The following is a 22,948-nucleotide window of genomic DNA, read 5'->3' on the forward strand; positions in this document are numbered from 1 at the left end:
GGCCACTATTTTTCATCTCTTCAATGGATGTCACATGCTTCATATACATCATCATTTATTCACCAAGTCTGTTCCCAGTCTGTTTGTTGCATTTTGCTTTTATTGATACATCAACTTTACCACCTCATAACTACCACAGGGCACCTTTAAAACCAAAAAGGGTTTAAACTGCTTCATTTATCTTAGACAGTAAACCCCAGGAAAACACTCACTTTTTCACAAATGACTGAGGATATCCTCAATGAGAGAGATACTTGAGTTGGAGAGGCTAGAAAAGACGCAACGTCAAAACTTTGACTCTGTGTGGTTGTGACTCAAAAAACCTGAAAACGTCTCAAGTACCAGTAGGGTCCCTGTTGTCTGACCTGTCTTTAAGAGAGAATTATTCATGTCACAAAGCAACAAAACATGACAACCCTGAAGCAAACAGACTCAAGAAATCAAAAAGTCTCCTTCTGAATATTTATATAAAAATGTGATACAGTGTATTTGAATGTATTCATACAGCTGCAACGCTGCAGCTAACAGACACGTCATTTCAGTCAAATTGACATAATCACAGATATAAAAACTTCATGTGTGTTAGTGTGTGTCTTCACTCCTCTTCATCGGTGTCCAGTGGTCCTCGGTTCGGAGGGAGGGCCGGTCTGATTCGCTGCCATCGATTAGGTGGCCAGATAATGTGAGAGGCCCGACCATGAAGCAGCCCCACAGACACCTGGGGAAAAAAAAAATCACTAAGGGTCAGAATTGAGTGTTCAGAAAGTGATAATGTACGATGAGGTGTCCTGATATGAGAAAGTAATAGATGACATGGAAGTGAATTATTTTCAGCTCTGTACCCTTATAAATGACGTCAATAAATAAACATGATCTTTATCACTGTTATTGAACACAGAATCATTGGTTTATCAACTTTATTATCTGATAAGTTTTTTTTTTATTATCAATATCATACAATAGCACCTCTAATTGTTCAATTACAAGCTGATAATCAATAATAATTCTTAAGGATTAAAATTTTATGTAAAGCCCTTATTTCTCTTTATTTTTTATTTACATTTTAGAAGTTTACAAAAAGTTTTTCTATTGAACAAACTGTCATACACATAAGAACTTTTGCATTATTGTAAAAATAATTTCTTATATAAAGATCCCCTCTAGACATGTATCAAAATACTCTGCTTGGAACAATAATATGTGTCTGATGTGTTTTTTCCACAAAAAAAAAAACTATAATTACCACGTTAAAATCCTGAAAATGGCATCTACTCCTTCTCCCTCATTAAAAATTCCAGATTCTATGAATATGCAAATTTAGTTAATTTCAGAAGTTTAACTGCTGGACAGCAGAGAGATGTTTTCTCCTTCACTGTAGAGTCGGTTCTCAGTGTTTGTGCACTGGAGGCGTTAAGTTTCCATATCACACTTGTTGAATATTTGACCACGATTGACATCCAAACTAGTTGCTCGTAGGCCCCGGCCCTTGAAATCCAATTTTTAATGAGCACAGAGAAATTTCCACTTTCATACTATTAATGTGAAAACAGCCTTCAAGTGTCAAACACTCTGCACATAGATCATTCTGCACAGTGAAGCTCAAACATCCAACTCTAGGAATAAGATGAATGTTCGAGAAGAAGAAATGCCTATTTGAGAATTGTCTTACTTTTACACATTTAGAGGACTGTATATCCTTGGTAGAGTCGTATGCCTTCTGTGTACCCTGAGTAACTTCTGAAATTAGTAAAGAGTGATAAAAAAAAATATTGTATTTAGTAGTGTATTGTATTTAGAAAGCGCTGAGCTCATCTTAATTATAATCATAATTATTCCTCTAGAGTTTCAAAAGACTAAATATGATGAAGAGCCATTACATGCAGAAAAATGCTTATTTGGGCACATTTAAAGCGTTCTTGTTTACACTCTGGTCCAGGGGCTTACAGCAGAGTTAATTAAAACTGGCAAGCTGACAGCAAAAGATCTGGTCGCTCACTGTTGTCCGACATCGTCCTTGCTGCATCAGTTAGAGCTGCTTTGCATAAGGTCGGACACGCACACACACTGCAGGAAATGTCAAACGCTTTTAATGACGCCTGTTATCTCTGAAATGCTGGCGTTTATGTATTTTTTTTAAAAGACACCGCGCTCATCTTCATCTTCAGAGTAACCTTTAGACAGCCGTGTGCTCTGGCTCGTGATGTGATATGAGGCGAGGAGGTGTTTGATTTGAATCCTAGGGCGTCCTGCTGGCTGTAGTCTGGGCAACAGAGATAAAAGGCTCCACTGTTGCAGGTCAAGAGTCACTTTAATGGCTCCATGATTTGTCATTTTGTTGGTTCTTTGGTTCCTCCCTCTTTGATTTAGTAGTTACTTATGTATGTTCTTGTTTACTCAGTTTATTCTTTGGGTCTTTCTTTGGTTGGCTGGTTTAGTTCCTTGGATCCTTCTTCAATTTCTTAGTTCCCTCCTTGGTTCCTTCTTTGGTTCTTCAGCTCTTTTTGGTTCATTGGTCCATTTTTAATTTTCTTGGTTTTTTGGTTCCTTGTTTACTACTTTAATTTAGTTGTTACTTCTCTTGTTCTTTGGTTCCTTCCTTGGTTTATTCTTTGCTTCTTCTTCTTTGCTCTTTCTATAGTTCCTAAGTCCCTTCTTTGGTTTCTTCTTTTTCTCTTCAGCTCTTTCTTTCTTTGGTTCATTGGTTGACTCTTTGGTTCCTTCTTTATTTTCTTGAATCTTTGAATCCTGGGGCTCCCTCTTCAATTCACTAGATACTTGTCGAGTTCATTGGTTTCTGTTTTGGTTTATTCTTTTCCTCTTCATTTGGTTCCCTGGTTCTCTCTTTAATTCCTTAGTTCCTTCGATCTCAATTTTCATGGTTCTTTCGGTGGTTCCTTGGTTTATTTCCTCAGTTTATTCTCAGGTGCATTGGTTCCCTCTTTCCCTGGTTCCTACTTAGGTTCCTTAGACCGCCCTTTAATTCCTTAGCTCCTTGTTTCCTTTTCAAGCTCTTTGTTCTCTCTTTGGTTCCTAGTCCCTTGTTCAATGTCTTAGTTACTTCTTTAGGTCTATTTTCATTTTGGTTCACTCGTTCCCCCATTGGTTCCTTTGTTCTGTGTTAAATTTCTTGGTTTCTTCTTAGTTTCCTTGGTTTCCTTATTTAGTTCCTTGTCTCCCTCCTTTTCTTTTTCTTTGGCTCTCTGGATCCTTCTTTAGTTACTTTAGTTGTTCTTCATTTACTTAGTTCTTTAAACCATTGGTTCCTTGGTTTATTCATTGGTTCTTCTTTTGTTCTTTCTTTTGTTCCTAACTTTATTCTTTGGTTCTTTTTTTCTCATCTTTTTCTGTTCAGTGGTTCCTTTGTTTGCTCCTAATTTTCTTGTTTCTTTGGTTCATTGACTCCTTCTTTGACCCATATGTTACTTGTCCAGTTCCTTGGTTTGTTCTTTAGCTCTTCTTTGGGTCCCTTGTTCTCTCTTCAATTTATTAGTTGCTTCATTGGGTCTTTATTTTCCTTTTGGTTCACTGGGTCCCTCATTGGTTCCTTTGTTCTTTATTTTCTTCTTTTGTCTTTTAGTTCATTGGTTCCTTCCTTCCTGTGTTTCCTTACACACCAGAGTTGGGTAGAGAGTTCTGAAAGGCAGAAATCTCAGCAGCTGGCTGAGTGCTGGCTGACTCATTGGTATTGATCAACACCCCCATCAACCTCCTGCAGATGTATTATGGTCATTTTTGTGCTTTGGGCTCAGTAAAAATCTTATTTATTATACCTTTAAACGTTTTAATAGGCCATACTCTCACAGCCTGAGATCGACTGACATGAAACCGACTTGTCTCTGTATTGCATTCAGAGTTTTACACCATTTAACATTTCTCAAAGTTTTCAGTCTCTTGAAAAGCAGTTTTCAACTCCCTCAACACCACCAACAACAACAAAACATGTAGAAAAGTAAAAAAGTAAGACACACACTGCGTATAGACTTTAGACCACATTTGAATGTATTGTGGGTGTATGTTTTGAAGTATTCCTGGTCGACCCAGTGTGACCAGTGTGCATTATTTGTGGGAGCTAATGTGCTTCTGAGTGAAAAGACTCTTGTGGTGGGTGGCAGCGAGCACTGCAGGCCGGATTTTAAAAGAATATATTATTGAAATGAGACCTCCTTGCTGGATGCGATGTATCCTGAGTATACCTTATTGATTTAGCAGTTTTAGTCATGTTTCCCCTAATATGAATATGGCAGTGGTGGTGACATTTTCCTCCCATAAAGAGAAACAGAATGATGCCGAGGCCCAGCAAGATGCTGCCACAGCTTGAGCCATTCAGTAAGAATAAAGAGATAATGTGATTTTGTGAGATGCATGATGGTGATGTCTGTTAGGAGGGATGGAAGCTGACAGCCACTTTTCAACTCCACCTTAAAGCACTGTCCAATAAATGGTCTACTGGGAGAACGACAGAGAGAGACAGAGAAAAACAGACAGAAAGGGGGATGACTACATTTACATCACCTGTACGTGTAAAAAAGGGAAAAATCTTTACTTCATAACTATGGGAAGTAGGAGTGCTGCAGCAACCTATAGGCCCTATTGTGTTGCAGTAATTTCTTTTTTTGCTGTCGTGTGTGCACCTGTTCAGCAAAAATAGACCCTGTGTAATGATAGTGGAGTGGAAAAGGCGTGAGACGTGTGGACCCGTTTGACACATGCTGGTTAGAATTGTCTCCGGCAGCTGGAACACGATGCAGCCGCTTGCTGTGGACTTTACACTCCACCTCTACCGGTCCCTGTGGGCTGTATTGCTTTTTAAATTATGTCAAGCAGTGCGAGCGTCCCAGGTGATTTCTTTATTGTGTGTTGTATTGATGTATGAGTGTTTTCTTTAACGATTTACTTTAAAGATTAGAGAGGCTACTTTCAGTAATTGTAAATGTTTTTCTGTGTGCGTAGTAATGTCACTGCAGCAAATATTGTGGGACATTTAAGCATCAAAGCTGCAAAATCTGTAGTTATAAACTTGACAGGACAGAGGAAACTCTCTCCAGGGGTGACACAATTAAACTTTTAGCTTCTGAAATGAATTTTTTTCGACAGCTCTGATGGAGCTCAGGATTTATCAGGAGGACGGCTGCTTCACTCCAAACAATTTCACTGTATGAACCTGTTCTGTGTGTGACAGCTGACCTTTTGGATGAGTAGAAGAACAAGGAACATTAATTAACAATAGATCCTGACTGATCCTGTTGTTGTGTCTGGAGATTTAAATAATCAATGAAGTTACATGGCTGTGCCTCATGTAAATGTGCACAGTGGGGGATCACTGCAAGTATGTAATAAACTAAAAAAAATAACTCAAAAGAATCTTTTTTTAATTATAATCAGCTTCCTCACACCCCCAACTGAAATCATGTTCAAACAGCTATGTACTTCAGTTCCAGACCTCCCAAACTGCCACCAGCAACTGAAATTAAACTTCTTGTTTGTCTGCTACACCAACATATCTGCTCTGTAAATCACAAAAGGGAGAAATTTCTGTTTGAAATTTTTTGATTTCATGATGGCTCTCCCTAATTAAATACGGTTCATCTGTTCATCTTGCGTAGCTGGAGTCCTTATTTCGATACAGCAAATCAAATCTTTGCATAAAAGGAAAACATGGCGTTCTATCATATACAGAGCAGACGGTCACACTGAGCCTGATTGCATCCTGCTACACAAGAGCCACTGACTCTGAACAACAACCCACATTAGCTTTCCTGCTAAAGTCTCCTTCTTATCTAACTTACAAACCACCAAACAAACATTCAGCAGGGAAAAGTGCATCGCTAACGTTGGTTAGCAGTTACATAGATAATTAGCTGCTCAGCTGCAGCACATTAAACAGCATATAAACAGACATGCAAATGTCACTTCAGACCTGTTAGATGCCGGTTTGGTTGCTGCTCTTCAAAATCCCTGTTAGCGTCATGCTGTCTGTCCATGACTTGTAGCTACAGCTGTCAACTACCAGCTAATGTCAGTCAAACACAGCTTGGTCACTTTTGGAGTTGTACTTTGTATTGTCGTTATAGTGTTAAGAAATGAATCACCTATGTAGCTTCTCGAATCCGAACCACTGAATGTTTCGAATTTTCATGTTATGTATCTTTTAGGAACCTTTAGGATGTGCTGAAACTGACAGGAAGTAAAGCCGTTTATGCTTCATTATTCTAACAATACATTTGGTTGTAGAATACATTAAACTGATAATTTATTAAATGTCTCCCTGTGTTTTACTTCCCTTACTGTGACAATTGTGTTTATTGTTCTTGTGTGTTATTTTAAAACACCTCTTACACCTCTTTATATTTAGAAAATTAATTAACTTTCATATTAAAGTTCCTACATATCAGGGATGTAGCTCCAGATTGAATTACCTTAAAAGATGTACAAATCTAAATGCAATATCCTCCATAATGGCTTATATGAGTGTTATATGAGAACACATTGGATAATTATCTTCTCGTTTCTCTGTCTGCTGGTCGAACTTCTGATTGCTGCGGCACACACATATAGAGAAACGTCTTGGGAATAAAATGTAAGATCAGTCGAGCTCTGCAGATCTGTTGGTCCATGTGTTCTGGGTTTGAGCTCTGAAGGGATTTCTTCTGAGCTCCTCAGCTAGATTTCGTTTCAGCTGAAGAGCCGGGGCCTTCTGTCTGGCCTGTAATGTGCTGCCCATAGCAAGCAGCCCTCTCTCTGCTGAAAATGTTTTATACACCGCTCAAAAACCTGAGAGGGACCCACTAGAAACAGCACGCGGAGAGCGAGCAGGAGTCAATATGAGGATGTTAATACTCTTTCTGCACCGGAGAGACAACGAGGAGCCTGAAATGAAATGTTAATGAAATCTTTATGTTTGGAGCAGAAGCAATAGCAGATGCAGTGTCTGTCAGAGCGGACGAATCAAGTCGACAGAAACGTCAAGATCTGTTAACACACTAAGTACTGAAAGGCAACACACACACACACATGCACACACACACACACACACACACACACACACACACACACACAATGCGTAATCTGTCACTTCAGTTTCCTTCACAATACTGTAAATCTTTGCTGCAGCCAGAAGGGGATGTAAGTAAACCCGGCTCAACATCAGATTGAACGGATAAAACTCTTACCTTTGACAACACACACAAACACACATGAACACACACACACACACACACACACAAACACACCTACCTTTTGGATTTATTTATCCGCGGATTTTCACTAAGCTCTGTGTTCTTTTTCAACTCATCTCAGCCATAAAAACACAGTTTTCCATCAGAGTCGAATGGAGAGGTTTTGGAATTTAACGCCTTGCTCAAGGGCACTTCAGCAGTAGTTCTTCACTCTTTTTCTTTTCTTTTTGCTGCTGAAACAATTACAAACGTATCTATTTCACTTAGCTTTTAATTAGTGTTTTAACATTAGGTTTTATTATTTATTTACTTATGGTTTCAATTGCATTTTAAAATGGTTTTAAACCTTTTTAGACATACATTTAATATAGTAATGTACTGTATTTATTCTAATGATTTTATTTGTAATGCTTTGCACTTGAGCTGTCAACAGTGTCTTTGAACACAATAAAGTGTGAACTATGTTGTGTGTTTGTTGTAAATTTGCATTTTTAACATGCCTCTATTTCAGTTTTCCTTTGTTTTAAATGGAAAAGCACTTTGAGCTGCATTTTCTGTATGAAAAGTGCTATAAAGAGATTATTAATAATAATAATCAAGCTCTATGTTGATTGATAGTTCGATGTTATCAATCTGGAAACCAGAAGTTAAATATATTTTAATATAATGAGATGTTTATGAAACCACTTTTTCAGGTCTTCGTTAGGTCAGTTGCTATGGAAACGCTGTTGAACATGCTGATGTGAATTATTGATTTTTATAACTTCACAGTTTTATAACTGTGTAGTTATGTCTGTGGAAAGATGATGTGATCAAACTGGCTGGTTATATTCCTGAAAACTTTAGGAATGTACTGATCAGTCGATAGATGACAGTTCGTACCGGTCCGAAGCTGTTGCTGTCCAGACTGTGTCCGTGATGATCCCCCTCGATCCAGAAGTGACCATCAGGGACTCGAACATATCGATTCTTGTAGCCCAGAGTCCTGAAGAGATGGAGAGAAGAGATAAAAATATAAAGTTGGAAGAACATTATTGTCTAAGATCGTTTTCAAACCTGTGTTATTAAGTCTGGTTGGTTTTCCTTCTTGGTGCGATTCGTTTGGGCAGATCTGAACACAGCAATCGTGCTCGGACCAAACAACTGCACAGGAAGTGGCTTCGGTCCAGTCACAAACTAATTCTGGAGCGGTTCGTTTGTGGTGTGAATGTGATCTGACCTCCATCTGACCAACTACAAGGCTGCAAGTTTGAGCTAAAAGGCTCCTGTGAGATCAGTTGCTAGCAGCTAGCTGGAGAATGAATCACGGTCAGAACTGGACTAACAACAAAATACGTTGTCTTCTTGATATTTGGGCCGATAGGAGCTTCTTCAGGACCACATCTGACCAATAAGAGGAGCGATTTCCCTTCACTGGAACTGTGGTCCAAACCAGGAAAAACATTCACTGCCCAAAAGCTGCCCAGCTGTGTCCACATACTTTTGACCATATAGTGCATGGAGTCACTTTTACACCTGGACACCAACCTACAGCTTTCACATTATAACATAAAATCCATGTTTTTAATATTAATATTTTTGGCAAAACAAAGAGAAATGTCCAATTAGAAAAATATTTAAACTGAAGTGAAGTGAGAGACGGGTTTTAACTTTCCAGCAGGGATGAATAATTACTTCATTACGTCTGAAAAGAGAAAGAAAAGATGAAGATTCAGGGGAAAATTGCGGTTAAAGTCCTTGTTGATGGCGTATCAAATCTCCAGGACAATTATTGCTTTCATTTCATTATCGTTAATCATTGGCCTCTAAATCATCTCCGCATGGCGTCGCCTGCCCTCCTGTCGCCTCCTTTTCGCTCCAACAAAGATCTGATCCGAGGACACGTTCAGACTAATGCTGGCGTTCATCTCAGGCTGTAGCTGCTTCAATCAGGTTGTCACGTTTATGAGGAGAAGGTCCGACACCCTTCATCATCCCTGTGGACTGTTATGGGCTTGTTCCAGAGCTGATTTATCATTTAGCAGGGGAACATTGTGAATTATAGCCTCAGTGACTTTTTAAATGGAAATTTGTCTGTGATTCCTTATGCGTGTATGCCGGTCCGGGAGGCTGGCTGACCGAAGAGGCCTTGGAAACATAAATATTGATTTAGCCACAGCAGTTGAATTTACTGACTCACAGAAAAAAAAAACAAAAAAAAAAAAAACTGAAACCTTTTTGCAGAAATAAATAAAAGGTTACAGACTATGTGACACCAATTCTCTGCTACATTTAAGTGGGAGCGACTGTGAAATCCTTAAAGAAGAACCAAGGACGTTATTTAACCACAAAGAATCTGAAGCAGAACAGCCACAGGAAAAAAACTCTGTTATATCATCAATCTGTGTGTGTTTTTTAAAAATTCATCCCAGCAGTTATTTTGTGATGAAGTGCTGTAATTTTTTGATGAACTTTTTTTTTTCTCTCTCTCTCCATTAACCTGCCTCACATAATTTCTACTTTAATTAGCGGTTTCCCTACATGAGCCAGAATTTCTTTCAGCGAACCTCAGAGACGAGGTGTGACCTTCGTGTTATCTCTCACGGTGAAATTAGGGGAAGGAACTATGGATTTGGCTTCAGTCACTCTCTCAATCTGTCATTACTGGAATATCTTGTACAGTATGCCTCGGAGCAGGATTTAAAAAGAAAAAAAAAAAAATCAAGAATGATCATCGCAGCCCTCTGACTGGGCCCAACATCAATGGGCGGTAACATCAATGTTCATTTGAAACTACTTCGCTTCATGTTACAACACTGTCCGGTTCACAATGAGTTCAATCTGGTTGAACGTTGAGCTGTAAAATCGTGTGCTGATATCAGAAAATAGCCGACGGTGATCTCTACACTTCTCTGCATCCGTTTAAAATGGACGGATGCTTCATTGTGTGACTGCAGGATGAAAAAAATCCAAGCAGGACAGACATATCCCTCTTACAGCAACAACCACCACAATCTCCACAGACACACGGCAGAGGAAGGACACGTGTTGTAAGTAGAATAAGTATATTAAAAGCCTTTATTTAGACGGGCATGACAATTAGGGATGCACGATGTTATCGGCACGTCATCGGTATCGGCTGATAAAAGCTCTAAAATAAAATATCGGCATCGGCGAATTCTGCCGATTATGAGAGGCTGATATGTCGCCATCTCCTCCGCCGCCTGACTGTGCTTCCCTTGATGGACTATTTCACCCTGACGGTCCCGCTGCTTCCTCCGCAGGCTCCACTTCACTCAAGCTGCCCGTCAGACCCGCTGCTTCTTCCTACTTTGACCGAATAACAAACCGGGGCTCGGTGCTCCACATGGAGAACCGGGGCTAACGTCAGCGGGGAGGCTAGCAGAGGCTAGCTGGCTGTGCTTCCCTCCGGTCATGCTGCAGCTAACGCTCCACTAGCCTGTCAGCTAACGTTAGCCCCGGCTCTCCATGTGGATCCAACTGGAGCACCGAGCCCATTTGTTATTAGGGTTAAAGTGGGAAGACGCAGCAGGTCAGCGGGTTTGGCTGCACAGATAGGAAACACTTCGGCTGACAGGATGTACCACTCTGTTTAAAAAGTAAAAAACCTTCTTCTTTTTGGTTTATAACAGCGGTTGGCAACCAGCATATTAGGTGCATTACCGCCACCTTCTGCTCCGGAGTGTGGACCAGAGATTAAATCCTACACATTAATCCTGTCTGTCTAATGAACTCAAAGAAAACTCTACTGCTCCACCAACTTGGCAGGTTCATTAAAGTTTTAATGCTGAGCTCCTGAACTCCAGTCTTCCTAAAGTCTTTCTTCATATATTGTCTTTCTTGATCATATTTAGTACAATCTATGCTTTCATGCATAATAGTCTCCTCAGCCAGCTGGAAAAAAATATGTGCATATATCAGCATCGGCAATCAGCCACAATGAGTTGTGAAACCTGGTTCACTATATAGATGAAGTCCAGTCTCCATCACTTCTAAACTTGTGTATAACACTCACTGTTTCACTGTTTGGACGCTTTTACCAAGAAATATTTCCAGGAGATCCAGTAAAAGCAGTTATATGTTGAAAATATAGTCTCCCTACGCCATTAAAATAATATTAATACTAAAGTGAAATTTAACTGCTACTCCAGCTTTTACAGATGGCTCTTTACTGTGCTGTGAGCTGTTCTGTTATCAGCTGCTCTAACAAGAATTGAAACTTTGGAAAAACGGAAAACAGAAGTCACAATCCTCTGCTCCAAGAAATCATTTTTACTTTCATAAATCTCCATGAAGCCCTGAAAGTTTAAGTTGCGTTCTGTCCAGGTAACGCTAAAGACCGAACAATCTGCCTACACGGACTGATGGTGAGCTGATCTCTCGTTAGCTTGATGCTACGTTTCCTAGGCAAAGTTTTGTAGTATCATGTGTTTAGCTTAGATGATGGTTTTATTCTGATTAACAGTAGGTGATGAATGAAGTCATAAGCTAGCAAGTTATTCCTGCTGGGTTTAATGCGTTACTCCACAGACTGTAGAGGACAATGGGCTGCATGTCTAGTCTACTGGGCCACTCAAAGCGCTTTACACTACAAGCCACATTCACACGTTCATACGCTGATGGGAGAGGCTGCCATGCAAGGCGCCAACCCGCTCATCAGGAGGATCTAATCATTCACACACTGATGCAGCCTTCAGGAGCAATTTGGGGTTCAGTATCTCGTTCAAAGACACTTCGACATGCGGACTGGAGTAGCCGGGAATTGAACCACCGATCTTCAGATTAGTGGACGACCCGCTCTACCTCCTGAGCCACAGCCCCCCCCAGATATGTTCATGTTATTTTGTCACAAAGCCTCATTAATCTCAGACTTGTGTTTAGAGACTCAAGAACTTCCACGTTCATACAGATGACCTTCATCTGTTGGAGGCGACTGCTGAACGTGATTAACCCAAAAATCATCAAACAATTTAATCGTCAAACACTTGTTCTATCATGTACAGTACGACACTGGGAAACTTTAAATCTTCACATTTGAGAAGCTGCAACCAGAATAACTTTGGCATTTTTGCTTAAATGCCTAAAACAATTATTCAACTATCAAACACTTGTTCTCAGCAACACGTCCAGATAATTTGGAAAAACAGTTTGTTTACATCGTGTTTTTGTCAGATTATTTTTCAGTGATGTCTCTGTCTTCCCAGATCTGACCTTTTAACTATGTACAATGTTATTATCACGGATAATTATGGAAAAAAGTACAAAGATACGATACAAGTTCTAGGAAACAGGATATCTATAAGGATGGAGAGCTACTTAAATTTGATTTGACCTTTAGTGACCCTGAACATCTTTTTTCTGGAAAAAAAACCAACTAACAAGATGTTTTATAGCTTATATATATATATCCCCTTAAAACCCAGTGAATCCAGTCACTATTCTGGATTTAACGTTTTGCCTTCCAGCGTGTCCTAACCTGAGCTGCACAGTCGCGGTCTTGTTACTGAGGGTTTAACCCAGATACAGCAGACACACACTGATGAAGACAAAAGAACACAGTGACACCGCAGACGCCTCATAGAGCTTCCAGATGCTACAAATTGCCCTGTCATCGCTGTCTGAATGTGCTTTTACCCAATCAGAGGGTTAGAGTGCTTCACCGAGGCGAAGATGGGGACGCTTCACTGAGACGGAGACGATTAAACATTCATGTTTCTCCTGAATGGGAGTTCGATGAGGAGAAGGTCAACAGCTGCTGACAGCTGCGCACGCTGGATTAAGACGTGTAAACCTGCTCTGACCTGCGTGTGTGTGTGTGAAAGATGTCGATGACTGAAGCCGTCAATTGTCAAACTTTTCCGTCACTGTTCATCACGTTTGGTTCGGACCGTTTTCATGCTGATTTCTGCTCTTGACAGGGTGACGACGTGTCCGAACGATCGTTTCTGACGTCCGCTGCATTCATGGCTCAGTTTAATTGGATGAAAATATGTGGATTGAGAGATTTATAAGTGACTGGATTTCATCATGCATGAATGAAAGAGTTGAAACGCTGCCAGGGTCAGAGGTCCAGTTCTCTCTAGAGTCGCTCTTACTGTAGATGTGCACCGCTGTACGGTTGACTGAATGTGCTACAATGATTATTTAATGAACAGAAAATGATTCAACACTAAGTTTGATCATCAATAAACCACTTAAGTCGTTTATCAAACATTGCAAACATTTGCTAGATGCAGCTTTTTAAATATTCTGTTTTTCTGTCTTAAAATCCCTTTAAGAGACATCAATTATTCATTCTTGATTAATCTGTCGATTATTTCCTTGATTAATTGATTGTTGTTTGGTCCATAAATTGTTAGAAAATGGTGAAAAATGTTAGAAGTGATGTCTTCAAATGTTGTCGTGGACTGTTGTTTTGTCCACAACCTAAAGATATTCAGTTTACTGCAATAGAAGACTAAATAAACCAGAAAATATTCACATTTGAGAAGCTGGAATCAGAGAATTTTCTTCTTTAAAAATGACTCAAAACAATGAATTGATTATCAAAATAGCCTAATAATTTAATGATTGGCAACTAATCATTTAATCAACTAATCGTTACTTAAGAGTCACCTTTTTAATCTTGATTTTAAGAAGTCTGTATTCCTGGTGCTTACAGAATCTTACAGAAAGTTTCTTTTTGTTAAAAGATTCCTTGAGGAGCGCCTACAACAGGGTTTTATACACCTTAAGTGGGCGTTACAGTTCTTTTCTTAATCTATCAAATACAGACTTATAGATAACGTCATGTCTGTCTTCAGTTCTCCTGCCCAACTGACCCCCAGATGACACGTCTCATCCTGTCTCCAATGAACTTTAATTTCTACATCTTCCTCTTTACAAATATAACGCTGAACTTCCTTTAACCTCAGCTGATGAGTCTGCTGATGTTGCAGAGTTGCAGGAACAATTTATCATGATCTAGATAAAACAGTAACACTCATACACAGTGTAATCATCATTTTTATAACACTTTTAATCTTATTTTAATTTTTATTCTTATTATTCCGTGCTTCACTCTATGAAAGTTACTACAATGTAAATTTCTCAAAGAACCCCAGTAAAGATGTTCACTAAAGTCAAGACGTTGTGATACGTAACACAACAAGCTGTAAACAGAACCGCATTCCTGCACATGCTCAGTAGCGTCTGCCTTACACAGAACTACTCTCCGGGGACTGAAATTGTGATCGCTGTTATTAGTCTTTGGAGCCGTTTCTACACAAACTAACGTGATCAAACTCTTCATAATGAAGGAACATGTCACTCAGTGCAGCGATGTGGCTCACTGACGTGTTTTTTAATAGTTTTCAGACAAAAACGAAGGTCTACAGCACAGAGGAATAAGATATATCAGACTCTGGATACACACACAATACTTGTTAGTAGGTAAGTTCACTGTTGGTTTGACTCCAAACATGAGATTTGTTGACAATAAGAAAAATATTAAAATTTGCCAGCCTTATCCAGTAATGTATAAAGCCTTTCAAGGTCTTGCTCTGTCTTACATTAGTTCCCTTTTGAGCCCACGTAACTGTTCCTGACTCGAAGTCTTCAACGGCGGCCTTGCTTGGTTGTATCTGAGGTCAGAGTTTGTTTGAGAGAATCTACTTTTATAAAAAAGCTTGTATTGGGAGATGGTTTTATGTGCTTTAGTGTATCTTATTTCCTTCATTCTTTGTATTCTGTGTGTTTTTATTAATGCTTTTTCTTTTATTTCACTATGCTGACTCTGTGGTTGTTCTAAATGATTGCTTTTACTTGTGCAGTACTTTGTAACCTTGTAACCAGACAAAAGTTTGAGCTAATATTTGGAAAAAGCCACTAATAATCACGTGACTGTAATTATATATAGTCTGCATCTGCATCTGATAATGTAAATATCTGCTATCTTACTTCTGATATCATCCTTTCAGTTATCAGTCATAAGTTTGCAAGAGTCTGTTTCATGCTCAGCCGACCGATGCAACTGATTAAAAAGGTAAAAAGACTGCAGTGCTAATGGGCAGACAGACAGACAGACCAGGGACACGATGATCTAATAAATAAAATGCCCTCCAACAATCAGATGGTGAGTTTTTGAAAAGTTGCTGTATCAGAGCCGGCGGCCTGGTCTGCTCCGTCCTCCTGCTGCGTCTCATTATCTGAACTGTGGAGCTCATTTCCTCACAAGAACGCAGTGTAACAAGGCTGAGAAGAGCTCCCACCTCTTCCTCAAGGAAATCCAGGGAGAAGAGCATGACTCACACACACACACACACACACACACACACACACACACACACACACACACACACACACACTGCTATCTTTTGCTCGCACTAAGAATAAAAATAGTACATCTGCAAGCTAACCTTAATGTGTTTTTAAATGCCAATTCAAAAGCAATATTTAGAGTGTTTCATGTTGCTTCACCTTTAATAAAACATCACATTTGAAATTAACCAAATTAAAGACCAAACTTTAAAGAACAAATTGTCATGTTTTCTGATTACCTTCACCTGAAGGTCATCACAGGAGATGTAGGAGAAACCGTATAGAATAACAATCAATTAATTTTTTTGAGTTAGTCAATCATACATACAGTCATACTATCAGCTGATCCCAGTCCTCAGTGTTCAATCACAGCTTTTTATCTCAAGAGAATATCGAGCGATTTGAATCTCTAGGTTTGTGCTGTTGCCTTTTGCTCTAAAGCAGCTATAATATGTTTTTTTTATCATTTTCTATACTATGACTGTCTGATCTGTCAGTGTGTAATGTGTCACTTGTGGCTCGTAGTGATGAACCTACAGAGAATTATCAGCGACTCCGCGGCTCCCCTCGGCTTTACAGAGCTTTATATCTAAATATACTCTCAGCGCTATCGCGGCGTCGCTTTCAGCCGCAGCAGGCAGCTGTTTATAGAGACACTTTAAAGTGAAATACTGCATCTGAGTGATCTTCCATCAGTTTGGGCTCAATTGATGCTTCCAGCAACTTGGCAAATATTTAGCCACTGTACACTACCTTAGGTCTATTTAGGTCTTCCAACCAAAACCTGTTGGCCGTACCACGTGCCAAACTAAAAACCAAAGGCGACTGTGCTTTGACTGTGATTCAGATCAGCTGAATCTGTTGACTGTTTCAAAAAACACCTAAAAACCTACTTTTTTTAGAATGGCTTCCTCATAACATTTCAGTGTGTGCTCTGGGTGATGACTGTACGCTTGCTGTGTTCGTATGTGTGAGATGTCTGTATGTGTTCTTGAATGTGTCTTTCATGGTTTTTGTGTCCTATTTTCTTTGTGTCCCAATGTCACTGTAAAACACTTTGTAACCTGTGTTAAAAAAGTGCTATATAAATAGTTTTACTTACTTACCTGCTCAGCACCAAACGGCAAACAGACACAGTTAGCTGTAGACTAGCTGGTGAACATAGTGGAGCATTTAGCAGCTAAAGAGACAGATATTTCCCTCAGGAGTTGGTAGAGAGCAAAAACAGAGTGAATATTGGACTTAGATTCACCAGGTGGACAGAAACACGACTCCACATGAATGATAATGTTGCTCTGTGACTGCTGGATGTGGAAATAAGCAACTGTTTGCTAACAAGTTCAACATATCAACTTAAAAGCTGATGATATGTCAGAGTTGTTGTTCACTACTTGACCCCAAACTACAAGTCAATCGCTCTGATCTTGGCAAAAACCCTCCAATTAAGATTTGGTCCAATCAATACTGGATTGTTGAGGCCAGAACAGATATACCAACATATACACCGAAGGAGATATTTTACAATGTAAATAAACTTGTCAGTAAGTATTCAGCGCTTTAACTACATGATGATCTTTTATTAGAAGACATAAAGCAGCGTGACAGTTTCATGCTACTCAGAGTGTGTGATTGTGTTGACTGGCAGCTCCTCTGTACAATTCCTTTCTTCTGGTTCTGTCTGTCTTTTGGAGTTTTGCAGCACTTGAAGTTATTTCCAGTTTGAAGCAAAAACAACAACAACAACAACAACAACAACAAAATAAATGCTTTCAGCTTGACTTTGAGTTGAAGAACTGCCACAGCCCTCTCAGCAGTTTGACAGGTTGATTTCAGGATGTTCTGCACCAATTTCCTTTTTTTTTTTGTAATTTGTTCAGCCTCCTGGCAAACGTGACACACGGTGCCGACAGAAATTGGCCACTTCAAGTCTGCTCTTGTCATCTGCACCAAACTGCAGTCGTTAATGGGACAAAGTCACGAATCTCGTAGAAGATGACTTCTGAGAGTCACCTCGAACATTTTTAAAAGAACTGAAGCTGGAGACAGTGAAGTGTGTTTGAAAGCTGTTTGTTGTGTTGTTGCCAAAAAACGTCTCAGCAACAGCAGCAGCAGCAGCCGAAGTCTGTATCAAATATTTAAATCTCAATCTGAAGCATGAAGGTGGTAGCCGGGTCCTGTCCATCAAACACCTGCCGCACACGATCTGCTGCAGTTTGTGACTTTAACGTCACCTGGACTCAACAATCGTGTCGTCATCCGAGAAATTTCTACGAATGATGTTGCTGAGTTAAACACTTTGATCACGTTGCTTGTTAAGGATGGTAAACATTTCGCAGGACGTTTAATGCCAAAACAAAAGTTGTTTTTTTAAATGAATACAACTTGTTTAACTACACAGATACTCTGTGGCTGAATATGTGTAATATGGTTGTTCAACGTTGACTCAAAGACTCAAAATCTTTTATTTGATGACTTTATGGATGTATTAACTTTCTTTATTATTTAAAAAATAGGTTGAGTTGCCATTACTTTACAAAGCAGTAATAGTAGTAGTATTTTGGTGATTTAAGAGATTTATTCATGGATATTTTCTGTAGGGAGTTTTTATTTTATTTTATTTCTTTTATTTTCTCAATTCATCTATAAACTTGTCAGTAAAAAGTGAAAAATGCCTTTTATAATTACTTAGATGATCCATGTCTTGTTAACAAAATCCAAAAATCTGTTAACTAGCATCTATGACACAGAAAAGCTTCCGATCCTCACATTAGGGAAGCTTCGATTCATTTTCTGTTGATTGACTGATTCTCTCGGCTATTTCTAAGCATCGTTGTTATAAATGAAGGAGATTGTGTTGTAAATGTAACATTTTAAAAGGAATACATATACATTTGTGGATCGTACAGCACATAGTTTTCATAGCATTGACGGACTTGTGTCTTAAACCAACAGTCAGGAGCCCAAATGAACATTAAACCTGTTTTTCTTGCTGTAATCATTCCTCCTGTTCATACTGACTATTAGAAGATCCCTTCATAATGACCTTACAATGGAAGTGATGGAGGCCAAAATCAACAGTCCTCCTTCTGTGCAAATATGTATTTCAAAGTTTATCTGAAGCTAATATGAAGCTTCAGCATCCAAATGAGTCAAATCAAGTAGATATCTTTCAACGTTACAGTCTTTTTAGTGCCAAAGTTCCTCTTTTTGTTACTATACTTCCACCTGCAGCTCAACAGGGAAACACTGTCCAAGGAAACACAAAGAGGGAATTTGATGCTAAAAAGACTGTAAATGTGTCAGATATCCACTTGATATGACTAACTCAGACTGCTGAAGCCTCATATAAGCTTCACATCAACTTTTAAATGACTGTGTGGACACACTGTGGATTTTGGTCTCCATCACTTCCATTGAAAGCACATTTGAAGGATCTTTTAATATCCAGTATGAACAGGAGGAATGATTACATTACTGTTACTATGGACACCTGACTGCTGGTTTAGGATGGACTTGAACACTTGACACTCAGCATGGTTTAGCTGATGGTAGAGAAGTTTTGCTCGTCTTCTATTTGTGTGATTTTCTTCAGCACCAGAGGAACGATTGTATGCTCTAATATGTGACATGGAAGGAATTTTAAAAAGGAAACTTACAACTACGTCCTACTTCTGTAAAAATGTTGACATAAAAAAACTGCAACATAGGTAGGATACTTCCATATGTTTGCTGTAGTAAGGAGTGAAATATAGTCGCTAAATCCTCCATTTTTCTACCGTTAGTGAGCGTTTTGTGTTTGTGCAGAAGCTGAGCAGTGATTTATTTTGCCACAAGGTGATGCCAGTTAATCTGATTAGAAACCAGCGTGATGGAGTGAACCTCTTGACTGCAGAGTGATGCGATTAGATGAGAGACAGCTAACAGGCTGCTGTTTCACATCAGCCTCGGGATGCCTTTATAACATCAGAGCTGAGTTATAAAACATATTCTTTCCCTTTATCAGTGTTAGTCGGAGGCGATGAGTCGGTGATTTGTCACAGTGGGGAGGAGGAAGAGGAGGAGGAAGAGGAGGAGGAGGAGGAGGAGGGCTGCTTCCTACCTGATGAAGTCTCCCTCCAGGCCAATGACCCGCTTGATGATCTTCTGCTGGGGATTCTTGGGCGACCTGAGGAAACAATAAACATATAAAGATATAAGCATAAAACCCCAAAAAAGAGCCAAATAAAAATCATACAGGCGTGATGTAGTCAGCTGTGGGAAAAGGCTGCTGCTGCTTCCAGACTCAGCTGCAGTCGCTCTTCATTCGTCTCCTCTCTACTGGTCTCTGTTACATATTACCTATTATTTTCATTATCAATTAATTTGTGGATTATTTTCTCAATTAATTGATTAGTTGTTTGGTCTATAAAACCAGAAAATGGTGAAAAATGTCCAAGATGACATCTTCAAATGTCTTGTTTTGTCTTCAACGGTCAAGATATTCAGTTTACTGTCATAGAAGACTAAAGAAACCAGAAAATATTCACATTTGAGAAGCTGCAGTCAGAGAATTTGGACTTTCTCTTACTCAAAATGATTAATAGTTTATTAAAATAATTGGCAATTCATTTAATAGTTGGCAACTAATCGATTGATTGACAATTTCTGATGCTTAAACACATAAATTCCTAAAATCTGTTGATGTGGCGGCACTTTGTTTTTCTGTTTTCTGTGTGTGTGTGATGGAGCTCTGACCAGAGATCGATCTCACAGCTTCTTTCATCTCTGACTCGACGCCTCACTCAACCAACTACAACACAAAATAAACTATCCAAACTCATTTAAGGATCGATGCTGTAAAGCTTACGCTGCAGCTCTCGTACATCGGTCCAGGATACACTCACACAGCACTTTATTAGGAACACCTGTGCCATCTAGTGCAACCCAATACAACACAATGGTAGCACAATACGTTATACTGAAAAATGTTCCTAATATTTTGTCCACCCTTTCACTTTTCAGTATAATGCACCACCACTACCCACACACAGATGTTCCTAATAAAGGGATCAATAAGTATGTACAGTTAAATAAAAGAAGTACAGGCAGGCATTTAGGGCTGCAACTGATGACTAATTTCATTATCAGTTAATCTGACAGTTATGTTCACAAATAATAGTTTTGTCTATAAAATGTCAGAGAAAAGTACAAATGCCTGTAATAATTTAATCAAAGGTCACAACTTTAAATGTCTTATTTTGTCTGAACAACAGTCCAAAACCCAAAGATATTCAGTTTACTGTCATGTGTGACAAATATAAAAGCATTAAATCATCACACACACAACACACAGAGGATCCACTTAAAAACAAGATGGTGCATCCATAAAAATTGGACATTTTGGATTCTGTGCTTAAAAAACAAAGAGTCATTATGGTCTCAATCTCTAAATTCAGGCTCTCTAATAAGTGTGCTGGTGGTCATTTCGGAAAATATTGTTCCGTTAGTAAGTTTTGAAGACTTATAGTCGCTTTGATGTCTGCTTTGTGGGTGTTGATTGACATCTGTGATTGACAGCTGGATCACCTGCTGCTCTCCGCGGCTCCGGGATCCGAAATTGTTGCAATATTTCACTAAGTTTAATATTAATTGATTAGGATACCTGCCCTGTTAGCACAATTTAGCTAAAGTAGCTAACGTTAGTTCGAGTGTGCAGCGCTCAATGTTCCCATTAAGCTAACGTTAGCTTGGGTCTGAGGTAGCGGGGCGTGTTTCCCACACTCCTTATGTGGAAGGTCCTGGCTCCAAATGGAAAAGATGGCGCCGACCATCAGATGCAACCAACGGGTGATGTCACACCTCACTACGTCCATCTTTATATACAGTCTATGACAGCAACACGTCATCATATGCTGTGTCTCAAATCGTATACTTCTGTACTTACACTTAACATTTTGAGTGCATAAGTGCGTTCACAATGAGAAGTATGGGTAATGTGCACTGTGAGTACCCGGATGGTGCAACTCAAAATGGTCAAAAAGTTGAGTGCGGAACTGTGGACACTTCTCGCTTTCAACGGTCGCCATCTTGGCTACGTAGAGGAAGGGGAGGGACCACTTTTCAAACTGGAAATGGCGGCTGAGGACGTTTTAACTATGGTGAACATTGCTGCATTTAAGTTATACATGTGTTTTTTAGCACTAAGCACCACTATACTGTTGTCAGATATAAGCCATCAGTATGTTTATTGGGTTAATTTATCAGTCTGTAATGATTTGGTAGCACGAACGATAAGGTGAATGCTAACGCTAGCTAATGCTAATTTGCGATTGTCAGTGCACAACGGCCGTGTTTTATTTGAGACAACACTACACTGTCAAAATTCTCGCACTACGCAAGTAAGTACATGGTGTACACAGTTTACTACCACTAACAGAGGTATGTGATATGAGACACAGCTACGGTTTCTATCGTCACGCGATGCCTTTATCTGATGGAGTATTTTTAACTTTCAGTACGATTCTGAGAGTTTTGGTCATTTTCGAGCCGCGGTCTGTTTTGGTTAAGTTCTGAATGTCCTTGCGTCTCTCGGGTTTTGTGTTTTGGATTTGAAGTTTGCACTCGTCTTGTTCTGGTTGGTTTTTAACTGATCTAGACTCATGAAGACCTTTAGCTTTAGCATCACAGGATAAATCTCATCCACAGAGACGGACGATGCTTCATCTTCCTGTTTGTTCTTGTCTTCTTCTTCTTTTGTTTCCTTTGGTTCCTACTTCCTTCCTCCTTCGCTTCTTTTATCTTATTTTTTTTACTCTTCCTCCCTTTTCGTCTTTTGTCCTGCTCATCCTGAGTTCTTCTTTCTCTTCCTAATCTTCCTCTTTCTCTTCATCCTCCTAATTCTCCTTCCCCTCCTCTTCTACCGGTTCCTCCTCTGTGTCCTTTGGTTCCTACTTTTCTTCTACATCTTCATCCTCTTTTTTCATCTCTTTCTCTTTTTTCTTGTTCTGACCTGCTCATCTTGTATTCTGTTTTCATTCTTCTTTCTCTCCCTCACCTTCCTTCCTCTCCTCTTCCTCCTCAGGTTCTTCTTCGTCTTTTTCCTCATCCTCTTTTCATCTCTTCCTCTTTTTTCTTCATTTGTCCTGCTTATCCTGTATTCTCCTTCTTCTTTCATCTCATCTTCCTCCTTTTTCTTGTCTTCTACTACCTGTTCCTCCTCTGGTTCTTCTTCATCATTATCCTCCTCCTCTGTTTCCTTCTATTCCTACTTTTCTCCCTCATCTTCATCCTTTTTCTTCTTTTGTCACGCGCATCCTGTATTCTCCTTCTTTCATTTCTCTTTCTCTTCCTCATCTTCCTCCACCTTCTGTTTCCTTCTCACCTCTTCCTCCTTTCATTTCTCTTTCTCATCTTCTAATTCCCCCTCTCCTCTTCTTCTACTTTTGGTTATGACTTTTCTTCATCATCTTCATCCTCTTTTTTCATCTCTTCCTCCT

General features: G+C 39.4%; 1 protein-coding gene across 2 annotated transcripts in view; it reads right to left on the reverse strand.

Moving 5' to 3' along the window:
- Window positions 1–448: 448 nt before the first annotated feature.
- immp2l (inner mitochondrial membrane peptidase subunit 2) overlaps window positions 449–22,948 on the reverse strand; it is a 166,754-nt gene continuing 144,254 nt past the window's right edge. For both annotated transcript variants that reach the window (XM_044356038.1, XM_044356037.1), the window contains exons 4-6: window positions 19,573–19,638; window positions 8,058–8,160; window positions 449–718 (exon numbers count right to left, since the gene is read on the reverse strand). In XM_044356038.1, the coding sequence (XP_044211973.1) occupies window positions 596–718; window positions 8,058–8,160; window positions 19,573–19,638 (292 nt within the window). In that variant the 3' untranslated portion in view covers window positions 449–595. The remainder of the gene's footprint in view (window positions 719–8,057; window positions 8,161–19,572; window positions 19,639–22,948) is intronic.

Source organism: Thunnus albacares, chromosome 7, assembly GCF_914725855.1.
Source record: "Thunnus albacares chromosome 7, fThuAlb1.1, whole genome shotgun sequence".
NCBI classification, from domain to species: Eukaryota; Metazoa; Chordata; class Actinopteri; order Scombriformes; family Scombridae; genus Thunnus; species Thunnus albacares.